Source organism: Opisthocomus hoazin, chromosome 1 (assembly GCF_030867145.1).
Source record: "Opisthocomus hoazin isolate bOpiHoa1 chromosome 1, bOpiHoa1.hap1, whole genome shotgun sequence".
NCBI classification, from domain to species: Eukaryota; Metazoa; Chordata; class Aves; order Opisthocomiformes; family Opisthocomidae; genus Opisthocomus; species Opisthocomus hoazin.
In genome coordinates this window covers 97,226,901-97,249,111 of record NC_134414.1, presented here as the reverse complement: position 1 = coordinate 97,249,111, position 22,211 = coordinate 97,226,901, and the positions used below count along the sequence as shown (strand labels likewise).

Here is a 22,211-nt window from a genome sequence, read left to right as displayed (position 1 = left end):
CACACCGAGTATCTGAGTCTAAGGGGAAAGGAACTCAAGTGGCTATTCGGAAGAACTAGGTGGCAGCTATTGCCCGAATGCCAGCAACACTGTGGAGAGTGTTTGGGCAGCCTTTGTCCCCTAGGCCTCCATCACAACCCTTGAGCCACATGCTGTAGCCATAGCACAGAGATTTTACTTGAGCAGTTCAAGAACACTTCTGTTATTCACCCTTCCTGTAGACCACAATCTCTTTGTTTTTTCAAGTATACCCTGAAGCTTACAGCAGAAATGTTCATCCAGATAGGACACAGAAATTAGTTGTTGTTTTGTGACCTTCGTATACAGCTTTCTAAAATGAAGGGTTAGATTTGCTTCAGATTCAGTTTAAGTATTTGGGCCTTAGGCTATCCTTGCTTTGCTCTGATTGTACTTTGTGTTTTCCAGTTCTGTTTCTTCAGTTCCTTTTGCATTTCCTTTGAGCTGAACATGCTGCTATGTGTGTTTACTCACAGTTTTTCTCCCTATGCTTGACCAGGGGATGCTTAAAGGTTTTCTTCTCTTTCTCTAAACTTCAGCTGAGTCCATGGAAAAATCTTTATCCCTGCTTCTGAAAGAAGGAAGAGCACTGATAGGTAGAAGTCTCCTTTCCGTAATGAAGCATTTCTCATCGCTTTAGTTTCGAGCCTGCATCATTCTGGAATCAACCCTGCAGTGAGAGATGCAGTGTTGGAACTGCCGCTCAACAATAATTTCAGTTGCCTTCTGAGTACTCTAGGAATCTTTGTTCCTCTCCCTAGAAGATCTGTGAATTTTCAATGTAGTGAGGCAGTCTTCAAGAAAATAATGAGAATCTAGTTTGTACTGACTAACCTCAGCAAATTAAAAAAAAAAAAATAGCCTATTTCTTCATGCAGTACACAGATTTTATTGTCTCTGGTGTTCCAGGGTTTTTTGTTTGGTTTTGGGTTTTTCTGTCAAACTTCGACTGCTTGGACGACTAGGTCTGCTGATGTTTTCATGCTGTTATGGACAAGTCTGATGCTGGATGCTAGCCAAGACTTATTATTAGTGATTTTAGTAATTATTACGTTCCTATGAATCACATTTCTTTCAAACAGTGGATAAAGCTAATCGTTATTTCATAATTAGCATGAACATATGAGAAAGATTTTTAGACAGCCTTTGCAGTCTGCTAACATTTGCCTTAATGAAATCAGAGAGTATAACCATTAATTATACCTTGCAAAAAATCTTTAAATAATATTACTGAAGTCCCTAAAGGACTTGTTCTTCAGAAAATACTAAACCCTGTGTTGGTTTGGTAAGAATTAAAATTTTTTGCCGGTGCTTTTTCTCAAATGTTATCCTGTTTCATAATGCTTTTTGAAGCAAGAACCTGACATTTCTGTCTCCATATGCATTGAAATACATGCTGTGTACCTTAGTGTCATACTGTGTGACCCAGAAGAGTTTATCTGTTCTTCTTTGTTAAACTAAGCTTAATTGTAATCGCAGTGTAAAAGTACAAGATCTCTCCAATATGGTCCGTTCTAGAAAGATTTAAATATCATTTTTTAGTCCCTTAAAAAAGAGAAAGAGAGAGCTTTTAAGTGACTCAGCTTTTGTTTTTCCTTTGTGTTTCACCAGTTGAAAAGATACAGAGCCAGTGGGATGAAGTGCATGGACACCTCCAAAGCCGGAGACAGCAGCTTCATGAGATGTTAAAGGATTCAACGCAGTGGCTAGAAGCTAAACAAGAATCTGAGCGGGTTCTTGAACAAGCACAAGCTAAGTTTGAGTCATGGAAAGAAATTTCCTACACCGTGGAAGCTCTGAAAAAGCAGAACAGTGAGCTTAAGGTCATTACTGAGAATTAAATTATTTCCGCTTGAGTTCATTAGATTGTTAAACAGGATGTCCTCTAGCTATTGGACAGTACACATTGAGAACAACCTCTTTATCCCTTATTTCCCACAAAAAATTAGAAAGAAATTAACTTACAAAGTCTAAAATGTGTGTCACATCATCCTTGAACAAAATTGGTGTTAACTTACCAGTCATAACAAATAGCTGGCTGATCTTGCAGGAAGAACACCTACCTTTCCAGCTGTACAACAGTCTCACATGAGGTACTGGTACTGCAGGCTGGTAAATCCTCTGGAATTGGTATGTCTGTCTGCACTGATAATGAAGCTGTATAGGTAGTCTGGAAATAGTTAAGAAAAGAAAAGAGGAGAAAAAAACGCATAACAAACTGTATGGAGATACTGTGAAAATCAAGCATTTTAGATTTACCACTAGATAATCTCACTAGGTTCAATCTTGGCACGGTTACTAACTGTAAAAATACTGATATGGCTGCTCTTGTGATTTTAGCACATGTGCTAAAATCTGCACCTCAGTTAGGAAGCTGAGCTAAACCTTGAGTAGCAATGCAAATATGCCCTAACAGTTGCATCGTTTTTGAAATTCCTTGTTATGGAAATAGCCATACTTTTGTGACATTCCTCATGAATAAGTTTTGAGAACAGCTGCTTCAGATTAATAATATCTTATTTTCTGGTTGGCGAAAATCAAGATTGAAACCAGCAAGTTGATCAGCCTCTGAAAGTGAGTCCTACCTCCATGTTAACGGAACAATACATTTCAGTTATTTGGGAGAACAGTCACACAAATATTTTCTGATATGCTCTCCTGTCCTGCCCACCAGATTTTTTTTTTTTTTAACTCCTGCTACTCAGCTGTTTGCTTAAAGTTTGCAGACTTAGAACACTCATATTTGCACAGCTGAGTGGTAATGAACAGCTGTGAAGAATGGGGTGAGGTCCTCATCAGCTGGTTTTGCTGTCAGAGAAAGTATGTGTATGACTGCATGATTGGGCTTCAGCTATCTCCTTCATCAGTCAGTCATTGCCTTTCTGGTATTTAGAAGTAGGTACAAAATCTGTTGGGGTATTTTGCTCACTTTTTTTTTTTGTTTGCTTTCATGTGAAGAGCATAAAAACATTCATCAGCCCATTGTTTTAGGGCTGAGAAGTGGTTAAGTTTTCTCATTTAAGATTATACTGTAGTGGTCATTGCTTGGGAAGGTGGGTTATGGTAAACAAGGGCAATGTCTCACTAATGTATTGGAAAAAGTTATAGCTTACGTATATTACTGTCATTCAGCATAGAGGATTCCCATTTGTCACTGTCTTTCGGCAGAGGTAGAGTTCTGGCCTCTGCCCAGTGTTTGGGTTAAAGAAAAACCCAAAAGCTTCAATAAAGTCAATGTCCCAGCTCTGCAAAGACTCAATTAACAAAAAAACAGTTCTGTGCAAACACAGTCTTACGTCATTGTGTTGGAGTGTCTTATGTCTCGAACAGAAATTACTTAACTAGGAAAATAATTCAAAATATAGTTTTAGAAATGGATTTTATGTCCACTTTTTTACAAGAATATATGAGGTTTAGATAAGGTTCATCTAAGAGTGTATGCTTTTTGAAAAATTTTGTGGGTTTTTTGGATCAACATTCTCCAACAAGAGAAATAAGACTATGCCCTTCTTCTCCTCTATACTCCAAGTTATAGAAGAAGTGTACTAGTATACTTATTCATAGAATGTATCTTTATGTATAAACAGAATTTTTGAACGGATACCTGCAGATTCTTTTCACTCCTTCTTCAAAAGAGATAAAGCACTTGGGCTATCAATATCTTCAGCCATTCCCGTCCCAGACTGGATTCAATGTTATGCGTTGTGACAAGTTACAGACAATAGTCTATAATTATAATTTCAGTGTCACAACTAGTCCATCTTAATTTACTGTGCCCTCATGATGATATGAACATCAACAAGCTCTACTGTTCCAATGTTGTTTACTTTCATTTTTTTGGTTTTGCCTAGCCTTTCTCCCACAAGTCTGGAAGAAATTCACCTCTGTCTTAGAGAATATGGTGGTTCTTTTCTTTTTCCCTTCCTTTTTTTTTACTCCTTCTTTTTACCAGTCTTCCTACAGGAGTTACCTGTGTTTGTTAGTAATTCCTATTATGTCAAATCCCTCATAAAAGCTTCTCAGATGTGACAGCATCAGCTGTTGTGTTCATGCTTGAGATAAGGGGTCATGAATTCTAAGGAAGATGGAAATATTTTTTGAGTTTAACATCTTTATATTTCTTCCATGTAGTGTTACTTAAACTGAAGGACCTAGAAATACATTAAGTTCTCAAAATAAATGCTTTCCAGGCTTCTGCGTGTAACATGTATATTTTGGTCTTGCCCCTGAATATGTAGACTAAGTATGCTATCTTTTGGCTTGCTGTTACACTGATGAAAATAAAGCTGTAATTTCTATTAATTTTTGTTGAGGGAAAGAGAGAGGTCAGTGTGAGTCTTAAATTCTTCAGACATATTCATCTTGTCAGCTTTGTCAGCTGCAACACAGCTTGGTGTGAGAAAGTAGTCACCAAGTGTTTTTCTGATTCATTTGTTAAACATTATAGGTCTGCCTAAATACAGCTGAGTCAATGCAAAGATCCCCTCTGCTCTAAGTGAAATTTGAATCAGTGCTTGTGTTAATGCGTTTCTGCTAGTGCGTCCTTACACATGAGTAAATGGTAAGCTCAGCAATACTATTGTTTTGATTATTTTTGTTTACAGTGCCAGTGTAAAACACAAATCTGTAACCAGCTTGTATTTGGCTGATGATTTTTTTAATAGAATTTCACACATTTGTTTCTGACATTTAAAAGAAAATCTACCAAGTATCAGATAGCTGATAATTAAAAGTGCTATTCCTTTGAATCAGAAGTTAATTCAGAGCTAATTTGCTGAGGATTAAAGCATTTTTTCATTCTATTTTTTTTGTATTTATATATAAGAACTTAATTTTAAGTACTGGAGTTAGGTACAAAGAATTAGAATATGGCATTGTGGCCAATGAGAGTCTTTACCCATTAAAGGCCTGTTTGTTATTGAGTGGTGACTGCAGATGGTTGACTCAGCAGGCTGAAGGTTACAGGTGTATAAATAGTACACCATCACACTTCAACTCCTTTCCATTCCTGAGTCATCTGAACATAAGCTAGTGTAAAACTAGTCTCTTCTTAATACAATTCTGACCTTATGTTAAAAAAAATAAACTTGCTAGGGTTGCTGGTTCACTTCTTGTCTCCTTGTTTTGGTAAGAGCAAGTGAGGCACCTCTTCTCCCTCTGTACCACTTTAGCTGGGATGGCCAAAGTGAAGAGAAAAAAGGATGGAGACAGTGTTTCCCTGCTTTCCTTCACTAACCATCTATTTCTTGGTCATCTAAATAGGAAAATAAATAACAGCTTGATTACATCCCCTGCTCTGTTGGAACTCAAGAGGCCAGGCAACCTTCAACTGGCATAGCCTGGGGGGTGACCTTTACGCCCTGGGTTTGTGGATAGACTGAGGCTAGCTTGCCTACCTTTGCCGTCTTCTTCCAGGGGGGGTAACTTACTAAGTACTCTTTTGCCGCTCCCTATGTACCAATATAGGATGAGGTACAGTCTCAGCAATTTGTGGATTTTTATTATTCCAGGGCTGACAGCGTACTGCTTTGATTTTAGTAAAACAATGAACAACTAAGTTAATGTTATTGACTGTGATGCAGACACTGGAACAGAATTCCGTGATAAAAAAAATAATTCTTCAAGTGTATGAATGAAACATGCTATAGATCATAGAATCATAGAATCGTTTAGGTTGGAGGAGACCATCAAGATCATCGAGTCCATTAACCTAACACTGTCAGTTCCACCACTAAACCATGTTCCTAAGCTCTGCATCTACACATGTTCTAAATACCTCCAGGGATGGTGCCTCAACCACTTCCCTGGGCAGCCTGTTCCAATGCTTTACAACTCTTTCAGTGAAGAAATTTTTCCTAATACCCAATTTAAATCTCCCTTGGTACAACATATACAGAAAAAGGACAGAAAAACAGCCAGATTTTCCAGATTTGTGATATATACACCTGCTCAGTGTGGGAACATACATGCTCAGAATTGGATGATGCTGCACATACATATTGCTATATTTGAACTTCTATGAATCATTTATTTTGTTCCACTGGACAATGCTGGGGTAGAATAAAACCCAGTTCTAATTTTCTTCCTTGTTTTTAGTCAAGAATCCTTAATTACACAGAGTTTCTTCCTAATAATATCAACTAGTGTCTTCTAACTAAAAATTAAAAATAAATTTATACCTAAGTAACATGATAAATGCGCAGCCTTAATTCTTTAAGCCTTTTAATAAACTTAGCAAATTCCAGTGATGACACAGACAAAACAAAAAGAATGCTTGAAAAATGTCAAAATGAAATTATGGTAACAAAATATTTTCCTTTAAAAAAAAAAAATTAACATGTTCTCGAGCAGATAAGAGATAAATGAGACCCAAAAATATAAAAGAGAAAAGAGTAAAAAAAAATAATGCCAAGAATTTAATTCTAAAATATTGATTAGAGCCAAGTGAGGTTTGAGTTAATGGGCCTCTGGTAGGGCAGACAATTAAAACATTTCCAACAACACTTTGTTCTTGGTGTCTGCACACAGAGCAAAGTTGAAGGAAGGCATGCGCTCCTCAAAGTTGTTGAAAAATTGCATACCTATTTCCAATGAAGTAGAAAATATAACTTGTTTCTGTGGGCAAACCTCTCTATATTCATAATTTATTTCCTGAGTGATGATCTAGTGTTGTAATGCCAGGAAGTTAATGGATTAATGTTGAAGTTAATGGTGAGAACAACAATTTTGGAAATAGCCTTGTAATGGATCTCTCTGTATTTTTATTATAAAGCTGAGTTTGAAAGGTTCTATAAGGTTGTTTATATTCACACGGAACAGGGCAAAAAACTTATTTTTCAAAGTAAAGTTTACAGGCCATTAATTTACAATACAGACAAATTGTTATGGTAACTTTTCTATGTAATGCATTGAACAGTCAGTCTGCTGTGATTCTTTGGCTGGAAAAAAGTAGCTGCATGCATGCATAATTTTAAAGAAAGAGAAAGGTAAAGTATAATAAAGATGGATAGAACTAAATGTAGAATAGAGACTTGCTATAAAAGATCTACAAAAAGGAAATGATAGTTACTGTAGAATTTACTGATTTTTTTTTTATATGTTTTATTGTGTTTGTGTAAATATTAACATTTATGTGTTTATTGTATATAATTCTGGGAGGAAAGGAGCTCAACTGCCAGACTATTTCTAAAACCACCACCTGCCTATGTCTTCTCCAAAGGACGTTAGTGGTTTTCCACAGAATTATCACCTCTCCCGGCTACATCTCCCTACATAACACAGGGGAATGACTTAAAAAAATTATTTAGGCAGCTTCAGCTTCAGTGAGCTTAAGCATAACATGTTCAGATGGTTTTTGAGAGGGGGGGAGTTAGTAGGTGTTTGTGCTGGTGTCTGATTGTTTGTCCTGGTGTTTGATTGGTTCAAGTAGGATCTCTTGTCCAAAACAGAAAATCAGGTTGTTCTCTTAGTACTTGAGGTTGTCTGCTGCACAGTAATTGGGTGATCTGCCCTCTCATGAAGGAATAACACAGGAAAAAGAGGAAACAGATGTTCTCAGTTTTATATTATGGAGAGGACCTAGAGATGTTGAAGTATCTTTTTAACAGGTAAGAGTTTGGAGTGAAAAATCAAAACCTTGAATAACTCCACCTGGATTCTTCTCAAAGATCAAGCATGTTTCAGTCCCAATTTTAATGAAAATTAATTTGCAGACTTTCTGAGATGAAAAGATGAGGGTACAAAGCATTCAAAATGTATTTGTTTTTACTTAGTGTTCAGACTCTTTAAGGAGGGATTACATATGTAAGTTCAGCTTTGTGTGGAGAATTCCTTGTCAGAGGCAGAACAAGATTTCAAAAGGAATACTGCTTTGGGAGAAAGGGGGGGGGGGGGGGGCGGGGGGCTGGAGGGAACAACTAGTTTTTCTTCACAGACATTTCCTGATTTGTGTATTAAAGCACAACAATAAAGATAGTCAAACCTCACTGTTTTTTGGTTTTTGGATGATAGCTCCTAATGCTTACATGCAACTTACTCTTTATATTTACAAAGACAAACTTTTCTACTTGCATTGTCCCTTTGGATGGCTACTTGTAGTCTTTGCCTAGTACAAGGAGGCCATCGATTATCTTTGCTCTTTCATTTTGTTGTTACACGTTATGTATTAAATATGCAGCTTGGGTGCATTCAGATGGAAATTTGCTCTGAGAAGAAGATTAACAGGAAAGATGCAGGGGAGCTGGTTGCTGGCTGAACGAGTGTTCCGTGTTTCCTGGCTTGCTTCAGGAGTGAGACAGCTGGCCCGGGTGGAGAGGAGAAAGAGGAGAGGAAAGGGGAAAAAAAAGAATTATCAAGATTTAAAAAGCTTTCTTAGTATTAAGAAGCATCAGTTGGCACTATAAAGATATTGATAGGTTTACCAGTAGTGATTTGCTGTATTGCAGATTTAGTGCTGTTCCAGTAGATGGCACTAATTACATAAACAATTCGCTAAAATAAATTAAAAAAAAGTGAAAGCACAAGTATTAATTGTACAAATCTCAGTATTATTTCATAGTTTAAAAAAGAAAATTAAATAGAACATATTGTTCCACTGTATTTTCCATCTCAGTATAATTCAACATCACAGATAGTGATAGTTTGCATAATGCATAATAATGCATCCATCTATTTTTGTCTCAGAAAAGAATAATCGACATTCTAATCAGTGTTTATCTTTTTGAGCTGTCGTGTTCTATCCAGCACTTAGCATTTTGATGCTTTGTCTTCTCGGAGTTTACAAGTAGTCCTATGGTCTTATGACTAAAAGAATTTAAACATTTAGAAAGATTTGACCTTAGTTATCAGTAAATCTGAGGAAGTCCTTTATCTTTGTTTTATATTGATGGTATAAGTTGTTCGTCTCCTTCTCTGATAATCATACAATGTATGTGATCATTTTGTGGTGATCTGAGGTTTATTCTTTTTCTTTCTCTTTTTACTTCAGCAATTTTCAAAAGAAATACGACAATGGCAAATAAATGTAGATGTGGCAAATGACATGGCACTTAAGCTGCTCCGTGATTATTCAGCAGATGACACCAGAAAAGTAGAACTGATGACAGATAACATTAATGCAACATGGGCTGCCATTAATAAGAGGTAGGATATAAATTCTGCTATCGAGTTTGTTGTTAAACTTCTTTAGCATTCATTGTCCAGCTTTGGTTGGAGATTGTAGAAGATGTAACTTTTGAAAATGACATGATTATAGTGAGAAAGGAAAGAAAGATGAAGACTCTTCTGTCATATTTTTTGGAAATATGTCTTTGGAATGCCATTTAATTCTCTTAGATAGGGAGGCAAAATTCTCTGCTGTAACCAGCTGCCAGCTAACTTCAGTTGATATGTTATATATTTGAAATATTTAAAATGAAGTGTTTCATATTTCTATGTACTGTCTGCACATCACAATCACTATAGTGATTTTGAGTCATAAACTGAATCCGAAAGTGACAGACATATCCTGTTGAAGCAGGTTCAAAGTAGAAATGTTATCCTGTACCTTTGAAGCAAATCTCTAGTCAAGAAAGTGTTTATTAGATCCTCGATCACATTCTTCATCACATTTCGCAGTCTTGAAGTGCTTGGTTTAGATACCAATTCCTTAATAAAAGCAATTTTTGCACCTTGCCACCAAATTGTGAATCATCCAATATGCAATCTATAAGATCAGAACATGTGAAAAATTACTTTCTTTATAGTAGTAAAAGAGCTTTAAATTGTTACACATTAGATGAGATACATAAAAATTAAATTAAAGTTGTTTTAAATGGTATCTTGGAATAAGTTTTATAGCTTATAACTGAAACTAGAATGGAATTAGATCTTAACATGCTTTTAATTAAAGTCTATGAGCAAGGCCAGAAAAAACAGTTTAGTTAAATACACAATAAATTCAGCAGATCTTATTGCATAATAGCAGTTACTTAAATCACTGATGACTGCAGAAATTTATTTCCACTTTTTGTTTTATCTTTTTATGAAATTAATATTCATATGAATGAGTCACTTTAACAGCATTTTTTCTGAAGCAGATTTGCCACTAAAGATTCTGTTCAGATGAGATGCTGCTGGTGTCCACCGAAAGAAAGCCACATAGTAATTTGAAAGCTTTTTTTTTTTTTATTAACAAGAGCAATAACTAAACTGAGAAATTAGCGTAAACATTCGGTTAACGTCTGCTTGCATTTCTTCTGTTATAGTAGTAGCCATATTTAAAAAAAAAAAAAGTTTTGCTATTTGCGGTCTGAGAAACAGGCTGGGAGGAACATGCATTCCCAGATGAGAAAGGCAGGGTGTCTAATGCCCAGAACTATTCTCCATGAGAAGGTAAAGTCAGTAGCTCAAAAGGGTTAGATGGGAGAACTGAAGGAAATTGCTTTTGTCTGTAGGTAGAGCTACAATCCCTGTTGGGTAAAATGGCTTTGTAATCCTGAAGTCAAGGATACATCTGTAGCTGCTGTGGATGCCCAGGTAGCAGTTGTAGCCAAGAGGGCATCTTTAAATCTGTTAATGCTTTGAGCACAACCCCAGGTGTATTTAATGTTTCCTAAATGTGAGAATTGGTATTATTGCATGGACTCAGGCAAGTAGTAGGCTAACAGAGAGTACAAATTCTTCAAGACTCACTCCTTGCAAGCTTCTACAAAATCTGCAGGCTTGTTCATAGCTCATGTGCTAGATAAATTACTGTACTAAGTGTTTGATGTCTTAGAAGAGAGGTGTTTAGGTGACTGAGTTGACATTTTCCATTAAGAAGTACAAAAGGATAGGATTAAGCTTGAACACGTAACTGTAAAACTAGAATTTCCTAGGTTTTGATTGTATGACTTCACTACCTTTGTAATGTTTTTTTTAATTCAGTGTTTTGTATACAACTTTTGTAAGACTTCTCATGATTTGGGTACTTGCAAAATAAGCATGCGGTAGTTGATACGCTTCTCTAAGGGCTGTATTATGTTTCTATCTGTCTTTTGTGAGGCATTGATAAATATGGATGTACTAAAGCATCAAGTAAGTGAAAGGCTTGTACTTGGAAGATTTTCTGCACCTGTAGTTTTTTCAGCTTTGTTGGAGGAAGCAGCTGGGCCTTTTGCTCATGGAGCAGCTCCTGAGTGAGGTCTTGAAAGAACCTCCTAGATTTTTTTTGATAAGCAGCTCTGTGGAAAGAGAAGAGGGAGTCCCTGGGCCTTTGCATGACTTAAATGCCAATTTCTTCTGGTTTCGGGTTTGGTTTGGTTTGTTTTTCCTTCCCTCTACACTTCACCTTTCAGGTTATTACATAGAGCAAAACAGGATGTTTCTTTATGGTTTTGGGGATCTTTTGAACCAGAACAGTCTATTTACTCAGTAGAAAGGAGACACCTGAACTGTTTGTCACAGGCTCCAAGAAAGGCTAATTCTCCACTGACATGCGTATGCAGTGATTTCAGTTATATCCATGATTGTTATTTTCATCTAGACCATGAGTAAGTAGTGTTCTGGTGACTTGGTGACCTCGCAGTGGTGTAGAAATATATCCCAAATAATGGTCTTGACCATTTCTCCAGTATTTTAGAAATAGTTTTATCACTGTTTACATGTCTTCAGTGCCAAGAGGAAATATTCCACTAAAGATTTAAGTTTCTTCTCCCTGTATCCTTAACTTAGGCAGCCTAATTATTTTGTGGATATTTTCTTTCAAAAAGAAAAACTAAGAGTGGCTTACATTATTTTCAACTGGTTTTCCTCTAACCTGCCATTAATGCCAGAATTGTGTGTCAGTGTAAAAAATGTGAAACCTCCTTTTCCGCAAACCAGGTTAGTAAAACAACAGGCAGGCAAGCAGCAATAATATTCCACTTTGCCTGTTGGTAATAGTTCAGCCAAAGCAAGTACTTCAGTCATTAAGGCAACATCTGCCAGCTTGTGTTTTGTTTTGCCTAAGTAGATTTGCAGCTGATTGCTGTGTGTTTACTCTTTGCCTTACTGTTCTGTTTTATAACATTGAACTATAACAAATAACATTCTAACTCCCTTTAGTAGCTAAGTTGGTGAGTGCTTCATGGTTGCTTCACTTTTTTTGCTTGCCACTTTGTATTTTTATTTTTGTTATTGATACTGCGAAGATACACTAAAAAGCACATGAACTGATCAGTTTGGCAAAAGACAGAGTGACTTGTAAGCAGGTCTTTTCCTCTTCTCTTTAGAAGCAATGACTTTCCAAGAAATAACTGTATTATTTGACCTGAGGCAATTAAGAAGAAAGTGATCTTAAGTGGTTGTATTAACAAAAAATTTAACAGATGAACTAAAGTGTTCCTGGGAAAAAAAATACAGTGACAAAAGCAACCATTATAAATTTACTATATATAAAAATGTTTCTTATGTCACTCCTTTGTGGGCACTCATATTTTATAGGAATTATCATGTAAAAATATAAAATCATGCTTAAATTTGTTCCTTTCCTGGGAATCCACCAAATGTGTTTATATTTCACTAACTTTAATTTTAAGCTAAAAAGAGACTTAGCTCTTTCTTAACTGGAGCATACATTATGACAATAATTACATAATGTACTCTGAGAATTGGTTAGGACTCCAACCCATCACTGTCTACGAGACATCTTCTAATATTTCCAGTCCCCACCAGTTCCTGTGCTCAAGTTCAATGGAACTCAGGCTGCACAGTCGGTGTTAAGAGCATTCACTGCTCAAGATGTTTCTTTTGGCTCCTGAGACAAGACACGGGACATGCACATCAGCCAAAACATAAAAAGTGACTCTCTTTCCCCACTATACGGTGTGGCCAGTGAAGAGTCTATATGTAATTAGATTTCTGTTGTTGTTAGTAGTTTAAGTTGTAGGGAGTTAGAGAGGGAGAGTCAAGGAGTTAAGTTTCTAGGTGACTTATTTGAAAGGTCTGAAATAGCAACTCCCACGTTATATTTACTTAAGAATGCAGTTAAATCTCTAATGCAGCCAGTTGTACAAAAACCTTGATTTTGCATGTCAGCTGGACAGTATGAGATACAAATGGCTAGAAAAAATAAGGACATAAACAGTACAACACTATGTCGCGTATCTTTTTCTTATGTAAATGCGTAATATTACAGTAATTATGAGTGTGAAAAAGGTCATAATCTAGTTTCGGTCTTTGAGCAGAAAACCCTTGCTTATCAGTGGTTTCCTGTTATAAAAATGCAATAGTTAGAATGTAAACTTTATCTGTGCATAATGTTTGTAAGTGTAATTTCATTGCTTGCACAGAAAGAGCTTGACCATTCTGCCGGAAACAGGTTTTCATAATATACTGTACCTGTCCTGCTACTGCTTTGCTTTATGGCACTTGTGGAAGTAATCGCATTTGTGTTACAGTTGAATTGCACTCTGGGTGAGAAAAACTGTGTTTACACATCAGCAACAGCCAGGATTATGAAGTGTGTTATGTTACACTGAAGACTCGTAGTTGGTTTCAGTAGCTAGACCTTTCTGAGAGCCATCTCTAAAGAGCTTATTAGCTCATTTAGGCTTGGACTGCTGAAGTCAAGAATGAAAGAATTCACAATATCTTTCACTTTAAAGAATGTTCTCAAAGTCTAGGTTCTCCAAGCAAACTCAGCCTTTTCCTTTCCATTCTTTTGCTTTGAAGGTTGGTCTGCATTCCTAGAATCGGTATAATTCCATGTGTGTGAACAACTACTGTAGTTCTTTGTGCAGGCACACTTTTTTTGAGCACAGTGAAACAACAAAATTAAAAATGTAAGTGGCCATGGGAACCTTCTTTATATGGGAAGCTTGTTTATATGTCAGTGCCTGCAGTTGTCCTGGCTATAGAGCTGCATTTTTGTGGGCGTGAGCAAGAAATCATTCCAAATGTAAGACTTCAGAAGATGATGACAATGGTCAAATGTCATTTTCTGATGTAATTTATTTATTTTTTTCCTAAAGAAACCATAGTATGATAATTTTTATTTTCATCATCATGTTGTGATTTATTGATTGATTGATTTTTGAAATAATTTTGCCAGACTCAAGAAGGTAGATAGAGTGACTGCTTTTTTACAACCAATAAGTCATGCTGAAGCTTGTTATTTACACCAGCTTAACAACAGATACTAATTTAAAATTGTGAAGACTGATGGAAAAAATTGTAATTGTAGGGCAATTATTTTGTTTTGTGAGAGAAGTTGGTAATACATGTTTATCTTTGTTGCCTCTGTTGTTGAAAAGAGTAAATTTTCAGTCTAGGTGTTCGTCACCCTGTCTTTGAGAACTTTGCTTGGTTTTAGTTCTGTAAAGACTTAAGTACTTTTACTTAGTCTGTAGAGCTATTCACATTGAATGAAAGCAAGTCTCTGCAGTCTCAGGTGTCACACCCAAGATTATGTTAAGGAGTGAATCATTTTATATGTCAGCATGTTTTTCTGAAGAGGCAATGTAGCTCTGTTAACTATTCTTTTGAGGAGAAGAAAGTAAGTTTTCAAAAAAGCATTTAATCCAGAATTCTTCTGGAAAGTCGGAATTTTATATTGGGTCCTAATATGTTTTCCATTAGACAAAAGAAGAACCCTTTATTTTTCATAAAACTAATTTATCTCACTTTGGTAGTACAGCACTCCATGCTTCTCAAAGTTACTCCTCAGCAGAGTCAGTAACATTGGCAAACTCTGAAGAAAAACTCTTTATTAGCTGCTTGTCATGCAAGATTGTTAAGGCCTTTGTGTTTAGAATATGGGTATCTTTAAGTTTCCTAAGAGTTTTTTCAGATAAAGGATTAAATTATACTTTGTTTTCTTTGTTCTACTCTGTTACTGAATTTTACACAAAATAGCACACCCTCAAAAAAGGACTATAAAAATGGTGTGAATACTACTCTGGCAAGGTTTAGATGCTCTGAGTTTAATTTGAGATATTTGTTATTCCATGTTTTACTTGGATTAATATCATCCCTTCACATATCCATATTAAAAGGTATACCTAAAAGTCCATTTGGAGGGGAAGGATTGTTTTATGTTGATACATAAAAGATAGGTTACCTGTTTGAAAGACATTCTATTAACAGCCTATGCTCTCAAACAAATATTTATGTACAAAATAGAATCTCAAGCTTATCAGTAATGACATCAGTTAACATTACTTTGTTATTTTTTTCTTCCTGATGTCCCTAAGAATGATGACATTTCAGCCACATATAGGAAAAAAATATAAAAAGACATAAATAAAAATGCCAGATGAAACTCCTATAAATAGGAGATCTGGAAAGTCATCTTAGCACCTTATATTCTATTTTTCACCATTGTTTTCCACTCAGCTGACTGTACTTTTTGTGCAGCACTGACACCAGTGCATGGATCCAAGATGAGAAGTCAGCTGAGGGTACTGAATATTTGTGGTTTACTTTGAGAGAGGACGGTCTTAGATATGCAATGCTTTCAAAATGCTGGTAAGATGAGCTGAAAAAGCAATGTTACTGAGAATATGGTGTGAATCATAATCTCCACTTTTGTGAACATATTCCTGTGGTTTTTAAGAAACTCCTTTAGGACTGAAAAAAGAAAACAGTTCTTGAGTTATTTCAGGAGAGGATAGTGTCACTGATACAGTACTCAACTAAAAGGATCTACGGATCCTTGTGACTTCAGGGACATTTCTTAAAACTCTTAATATAAGTGTGAATAAACTTAATGTTCCCAGCAATTGAATAGATGCATCTGTAGGCTAGTAGCTTTATCACTTCCAGAAAGGCAATAGATCATCTGTAGGTGTGCAAAGTCTTCCCACAGGCAAACAGAAATCACAGAATCACAGAATGTTCGGGGTTGGAAGGGACATCTTTGGATCATCTAGTGCAACCCCCTGCTGAAGCAGGGTCACCTAGAGCAGGCTGCACAGGACCTTGTCCAGGCGGGTCTTGAATATCTCCAGAGAAGGAGACTCCACAACCTTCCCTGGGCAGCCTGTTCCAGGGCTCCGTCATCCTCAGAGTGAAGAAGTTCTTCCTCATGTTCAGACGGAACTTCCTGTGCTTCAGTTTGTGCCCGTTTCCCCTTTTCCTGTCGTTGGGCACCACTGAAAAGAGCCTGGTCCCACCCACCCTTAAGATATTTATAAGCATGACCTGAAAGAGTAAAGTGTTAATAACCTTAAATTAATGGGTTTTTTCCACTTGTCTGTCCCACCAGTGGCTTGCTGAGGTTTTTTAGACACCGTGAATTCAGCTGATTGATAATTTGGTGGTTTTGGTTGTTAACTGTATTCTAATGTTAATGATTTCATTATAGACAATTAAAAAGGAGGACAGCATTGGCATTTTGCAAAGATGCCTTCAGCTTCAAAAACTGAGAGCAAGTTAATAATTAAAACTAAGCAAGAAAAGGGAAAGTAGAATATCTAGAAGACCATGACTTACTACTCAGATGGTTGCTCTTTCAATTTTTTTTTCTCATTCTTGGTTTATATTTTGGTCTTGAGTGAGATAGGATTCTGTTGCTTTGATCACCTTTACTGTGTATTAAATGCTGTTTATTCTTTGCTGATAAAAATGAGCATGGATCTCACATTACAGTGAAACGCAACTGGACAAAATCTTTAAATCATTTATGGCACAGAATTCTAAAGAGAGAGAGGTTTGACGGACTAACTTTATTCATAATGGGAGCTTAATTCGACATGTCAAAGAAACACTCCATTTGAGAAATCTCGCTCTCCTGTATCCACAGGAGGTGCAGGAGGAGAGCAGGGTACTAAGGCAGATATAAGTAAGCCTGATTTTTGTGAGAGAAAAAATAGAAATGTCAATTTTTGTTCTTACTCCATTAGAAGATTAAGACAAATGTGTTGTTCTTTTTCTTAAAGGTGAGATTTTCTGAACTAATTAGAGAGTTTCAGTCTCTACTTGAACAAGAACAGAAGCTAGTGCTCCATGCCCTGAAAGTCCAACCTTAAATTTATCTCCTATTAGTGTGCAGATAAATTAACAAACTGTAGCAAACTGATTATTGCTGTCATCCGAAGCTTATTCTAACAAATAAATGTCTTTCCCCTCAATAGACTTCTTATCAGGCTCCATGTCCTGCAAAGCAAACAACTGAACAGAAATTAATAAAGCTGATGGACAAGCAGAGTGCCAGCAAAAAGCAATTTGACCTCAGCTGTCATCTTTTGTTTGCATTATTATTTTGCGATAGTCTTGTTTTGTTTTCCCTGGTGTTTTCTATGGATTTTCTTTTTTTCTTTTTTACTGCATTTCCTTGCTATTGCAAGCTTTGATGCTCCGTGATTGTTTAGCTTCTGATCAGTTGCTGTGCAGGCAGTCTAAGCTCACCCCTCACTCGCTTGTCAGTCATGCTTGAAACTGAGAGGGTAATTCAGTGTGCCTATTAAATTTTTAGCCTCATTTTGGAAGTTACCACAAAATATGTCAATTTGACAACAAGGGTGCTTGCCGTTTGTTGTGTGGCTGTGTTTTAATTATGAAGGAAATTTCAACCACACATTGTTTTCATATAAACTCGCAAAGAAATTGATAAATGACAAGAAGTTGTTGTCATTTCAGATCAGGATCAGTGGCACAAAGAGGCTGATGCTTGTGAGTCTTACTGACCAAGGCAGGGACCTGGGGAAGTGGCAATATTGAGGGAAGATGGGAAAGCAACAGAATTATCAATGTAATTTTCTTGCATGTCCTAAAATAGGGGTGGTGAGAAATCATTGAGGAAAGGTGCAATTAAACTGGTAAATGTTGAGGACAGATTTTAGAGATGTATCTGGTGCAGGTACCTAGAAGGGGAAAAGGTAGGTAAGCAAGGAATTTGTCAAAAGGAAGAGATCGGTATGTTCACGTTGTTTAGCATCCAGACCAAATTTAACTGTACAGTGCTACATTCCCTGACAGATTTAAAAATGTAGAGGTCTTCTCCAGCTAAGCATTACATCTCCTGCAAACTGTAAGAAATATTATCTCCTGCAAATGATAAGGAGTAATAGCTCTTGGAATTATCACTCTAGCTGGCATATCTCCAGATTCTTCTTTTGTGCAAGATACATAATCAGTTATGTATCTGATGCATATCTGCTTAAGAACAATAGTGCCTTGTGGCAGTGAATTATACAGGTCCACTTTTTGTTGGTAAAGAAAGAAAAAACTATTGTTTTTATCTGTTTAAAGTGTGCTACATATTTCTGACATTCCATTTGTTCGCTTGACAAAGTATATGGTAAAAACAAATTTCTTGGAATTACCTAAAGTGCCAAGCTTGCAACACCCATTTCCTAATTTCTACATTTTATCTTATTAGTATCTTATGTTTTCTTTTTCATTTTCCATATTTTTTTCTTGTTTTCTTTCCAATTACTTATATGCTTTCTCATTTTTTTAAATCTGTCATGTTAGATTTTAGTCTAATTTAGTGGTTGGGTTTTTTTAAATGTGACTTGGGTGCATTTTCTGTACTCCACAACATGACTTTTATATGCTGATTTTGGTTGGGGTTTTTTTGTTTTAAAATCTGAAAGAGATCCCACTGTTTATTACCAGTAACAGTAAACTGTTCAGAAATTTGCATGAGTTCTTGCAGCCTAGAGGTTGATACTTCAACTATGTTAGTTAATTACTAATAATGCCTATTGATCTATTATGAACCACATACATTTACTGATTCCAAAAGTGTAGATTTATTTTTTTGTGGTAGTCAGCCTGTAAGTTTTGCAGTGTGGTTTTACTGTAAGGGACAGGAGGCAATTCTTCCAGGGCCATCCTCTCTCTTTGTTCCTGTGAGAACAACAGCAGAATAGACTTGTTCAAATAAGATGGCACTAGGAAACCATAGTTCAGGTCTGTCTTTGGTGACACCCTTCCTTTTCATATTGTGCTGATGCCTTGGAGCTGTGACACTTGTCAGTGTTACTTCTTTTCATGTTGGGGAAAATAGAAGTACAAGCATGGAACATTTTTATTAATTTTTGCTTTCGCTAAATTGGTTTTCGCATCATGTCACTGCTTTAGTCATTTTACGTCAGATGTTACTCTCCTGTGTTCTGGTTGGGATGAGGTACCCAAGTCAGAATCAGGAGAGTGAGTTAAAGATGGACAAAAGATTTATTCTTTTTTTTTTTTTTTTTACTAGTAATTTTTTAGATGCTAGTATATTTTGACGTCTTCATTAAGCTGTTGGTCTTGTTTTTAAATACTAAATTCTTTCAAGGCTACAGCTAGTTCAGAACCCAGCAGTCTATACTGAGTTTAAAACTTCCTTGTAGTTTCTGATATTTTAGACACATCTATATAGAATCTTTCTACTACCACATTCCTGGTGATTTGTTCCATCTGGAATGATTCAGTCCTCCTTGGGTTTGACTAATCTAAATAAATTCGCCACCTTGCTCTTCACACCCGTTTATGAATGGTTAATTAATGCACTGAATAACAGCTAGCACCAGTCCCTTGGGACAGTCTCCTAATGCTCAGGGTTGAATGTTATTTACATTGACTACATTACATGTTCTTCATCTCAGTTTTGTTTCATTCTGCAACAGAACTTTTCATCCCTGCCATGGTTCCTAAATAGCCCCTTGTATAGGGGCTTAACTTGTGGATAGTAAGTAGATTATATTACTTTATTGTTAATTTTCATCTTTTGTTGCAATTAATTCTAAGAAAAATTTGGCAAATGTATTTTTCTCAGACACAGATTTTTACTGGTCCATAATACACTTATTGAAGAAATGTAGAATGGTGTTTACACATGACAGCAGAAATCTTCTCGAGTGCCCATTCCCAATAGAGGGCTTTATTTCTGTTTCTAATGGACACACAACGCTTTAGTATTGGCATAGATGTATATGTAGTCTTTATAGGTGGTTTCTCCTTCTAGATATATATTTGTGTGGGTAGTCTAATTATTGATGGGCAACATTTAGCTAGTCATAAGTATTAAAGATTATTCAACATAATTACATGTTCATGTGGTGTCTCATCAGCAGTTTACCAAGTGTATAATGTGCTCAGCTCAAACTGGGTCAAATGAACTAGTCATATTAAATTTACTAGAGCAATGTCATTTCTTGATATTTGGGACTACTAAAATTAGTAAGATAAATAAGCCACTTTTGTTCAGATTATCATTCTGAATGAGCTGCTGCATGTTAAACAATCATATAGAGATCAGATTTGAACGTACAGTTGTCATTAAAAATATTTAACTATTTGTCTTTTTAATGTAAACACCTGACAATTATTTCCAAGTTTATTGAGGAGGAAGAAAATATTGCAAATCAGGTACTATTTAAGTGTTAGATTTGGATGAGTCTCCCAGAATTGCATGTGAGCACACAAAATTTCAGATATATTCCCTTTTGTTACAGATTTTCGTAGAAGCGTAGCCAGCCCTCCTCACTCCCAGATTTAGTGCACCTGGCTCTACTCTGTGAAGTTGTCCAGAATTGTTGTTTGAAGGGTTACTTCTGCTGAGAATTTTGATCTTTGAAATTCATCCAAAAAATAATTGAGGCAGAACTATCACAGAACATCCTGTTCCCTGTGAAGTCAATTGAAGGTTAGCCATTCATCTCAGTGGAGTTAAGATTTTTCCCTGTAAGGCTTTCATATCAAACACATACTGAGTTCTGTTGAACTGAGTGTGAGATGAACATCATCTGAATTTGCTGAATTGGGCTCTGGAATGCCATTATTTATTTATTTACATTTACATGATCCCGAGGAACAGAACTAGAGTTACAGTTTCTTCCCAATGTTGTTGAATGTTCATAATATTAATTTATTAGTATTTCTTTGTTATTCTCACCTCACCTCTGGTTATGGTTGCTATTGTATTACAGTCTTTCTGCATTAGATCTATTTTAATCACATGATCTTCTTATAGTGGGGAACTTATTCTATGCTCCAGTTTTCTGAGGAATCTGAAACCTCCTGAATAATAAAGAATAACTATATACGATATGGAGTTGTTCTTTACAGCTAATATTACTGTGTTACATTATATACCTACAAGAAACAGTAGGCAGTCTGCCATCTCTCCTTTTTACTCAGATGCTAACCAGTTCTGGTTACCAGCTGCTTCTGAGCTGAGTGTTACAGAGCTGGACCTTGACCATCATCTTTATTTTCTTTGAGGAGTTGTATCCTTCTTAAAATATTTTGACATATTGGAATAGTTGTTTTGAAACACTTTGAGACAATTCAATCTGTCAACTTCTTTGTGTAATATGAGTACTACTTAAGGCCCGTAGTTTACAGGCAAAAAAAATGATGTGTGTGTTTATTTAGTGTTACTCTCACTTAAGTTAAGATGATGCATGGTACAATAAGAACTTTAAGTGCTGCCATAGAAGTTTTCCAGTCAGAAAACTGAGGCTTCTTTCTCTTGCATGGTAGCAAATCATTGTTCTGCTAGGCCACTAAGCTCAGCCCTCAGAGGTTGCAGCTTTAAATGAAAACAATGATAACAGTTTAATAGTATCTTTTGTGAGCCCTAATTGATTTCATGTAATGCTGTCAGTGCATTTCACAGTTTTATTAAGTTTAGTTGTTTCTACAGTAATTAAGGGTAAGAAAACAAGTGCCTTTAGAATAGAATTATTTTCATAATCAGTTTTAATTACACTTCACTGTCATAGAAAGCAAAGATTTTATCTTAATAAATTGTATCTGAGTAATTAATATACTGTTTATTAGATGGCACTGTTGGCGCCCTTGGAATCTCAAAAAGATGATATGTTCTGGAACACAAGGAAAAACAATTCTGTGTTATAGGACAAAGAAGTGTGAAGAAGACTTAAAAAGAACAATAATCTTTTTGCTTCTTTGGGTAGAATAAGAGATTAGTTTTGTCTGCTTGTTTTCGCTTTGATTTCAGGATTTCTTCTTTCTCTGACTGCTGTCTTTGATGGGAACAGCAGAATTATTAAATGTTATCTTCCCATGTTTTGTTGGGGCGTTACCTGAATGATATGAGGGATAGACTCAAATCTGGTCCATAAGTTCAGAGAACTGAGGGGTGGTGGTGGTGTTTGTGGGGTTGGTTGCTGGGGTTTTCTTTGTTTGAGGTTTTTCTGTCTGCTCATTTTCTTTTGGTTTTTTTTAAGACACTTCCTTTATGTTGTGCCTAAGGGCTATTTAGAAAAACCTCCAGTGAGCCCATCAGAATATTATTC

General features: G+C 36.1%; 1 protein-coding gene across 19 annotated transcripts in view; it reads left to right on the top strand.

Annotated features, from left to right (window-relative positions):
- Positions 1 to 22,211, top strand: part of DMD (dystrophin) — a 1,341,705-nt gene that overhangs the window by 1,049,720 nt on the left and 269,774 nt on the right. For all 19 annotated transcript variants that reach the window (XM_075430270.1, XM_075430262.1, XM_075430225.1 and 16 more), the window contains 2 exons: positions 1,630 to 1,841; positions 9,005 to 9,159. In XM_075430270.1, the coding sequence (XP_075286385.1) occupies positions 1,630 to 1,841; positions 9,005 to 9,159 (367 nt within the window). The remainder of the gene's footprint in view (positions 1 to 1,629; positions 1,842 to 9,004; positions 9,160 to 22,211) is intronic.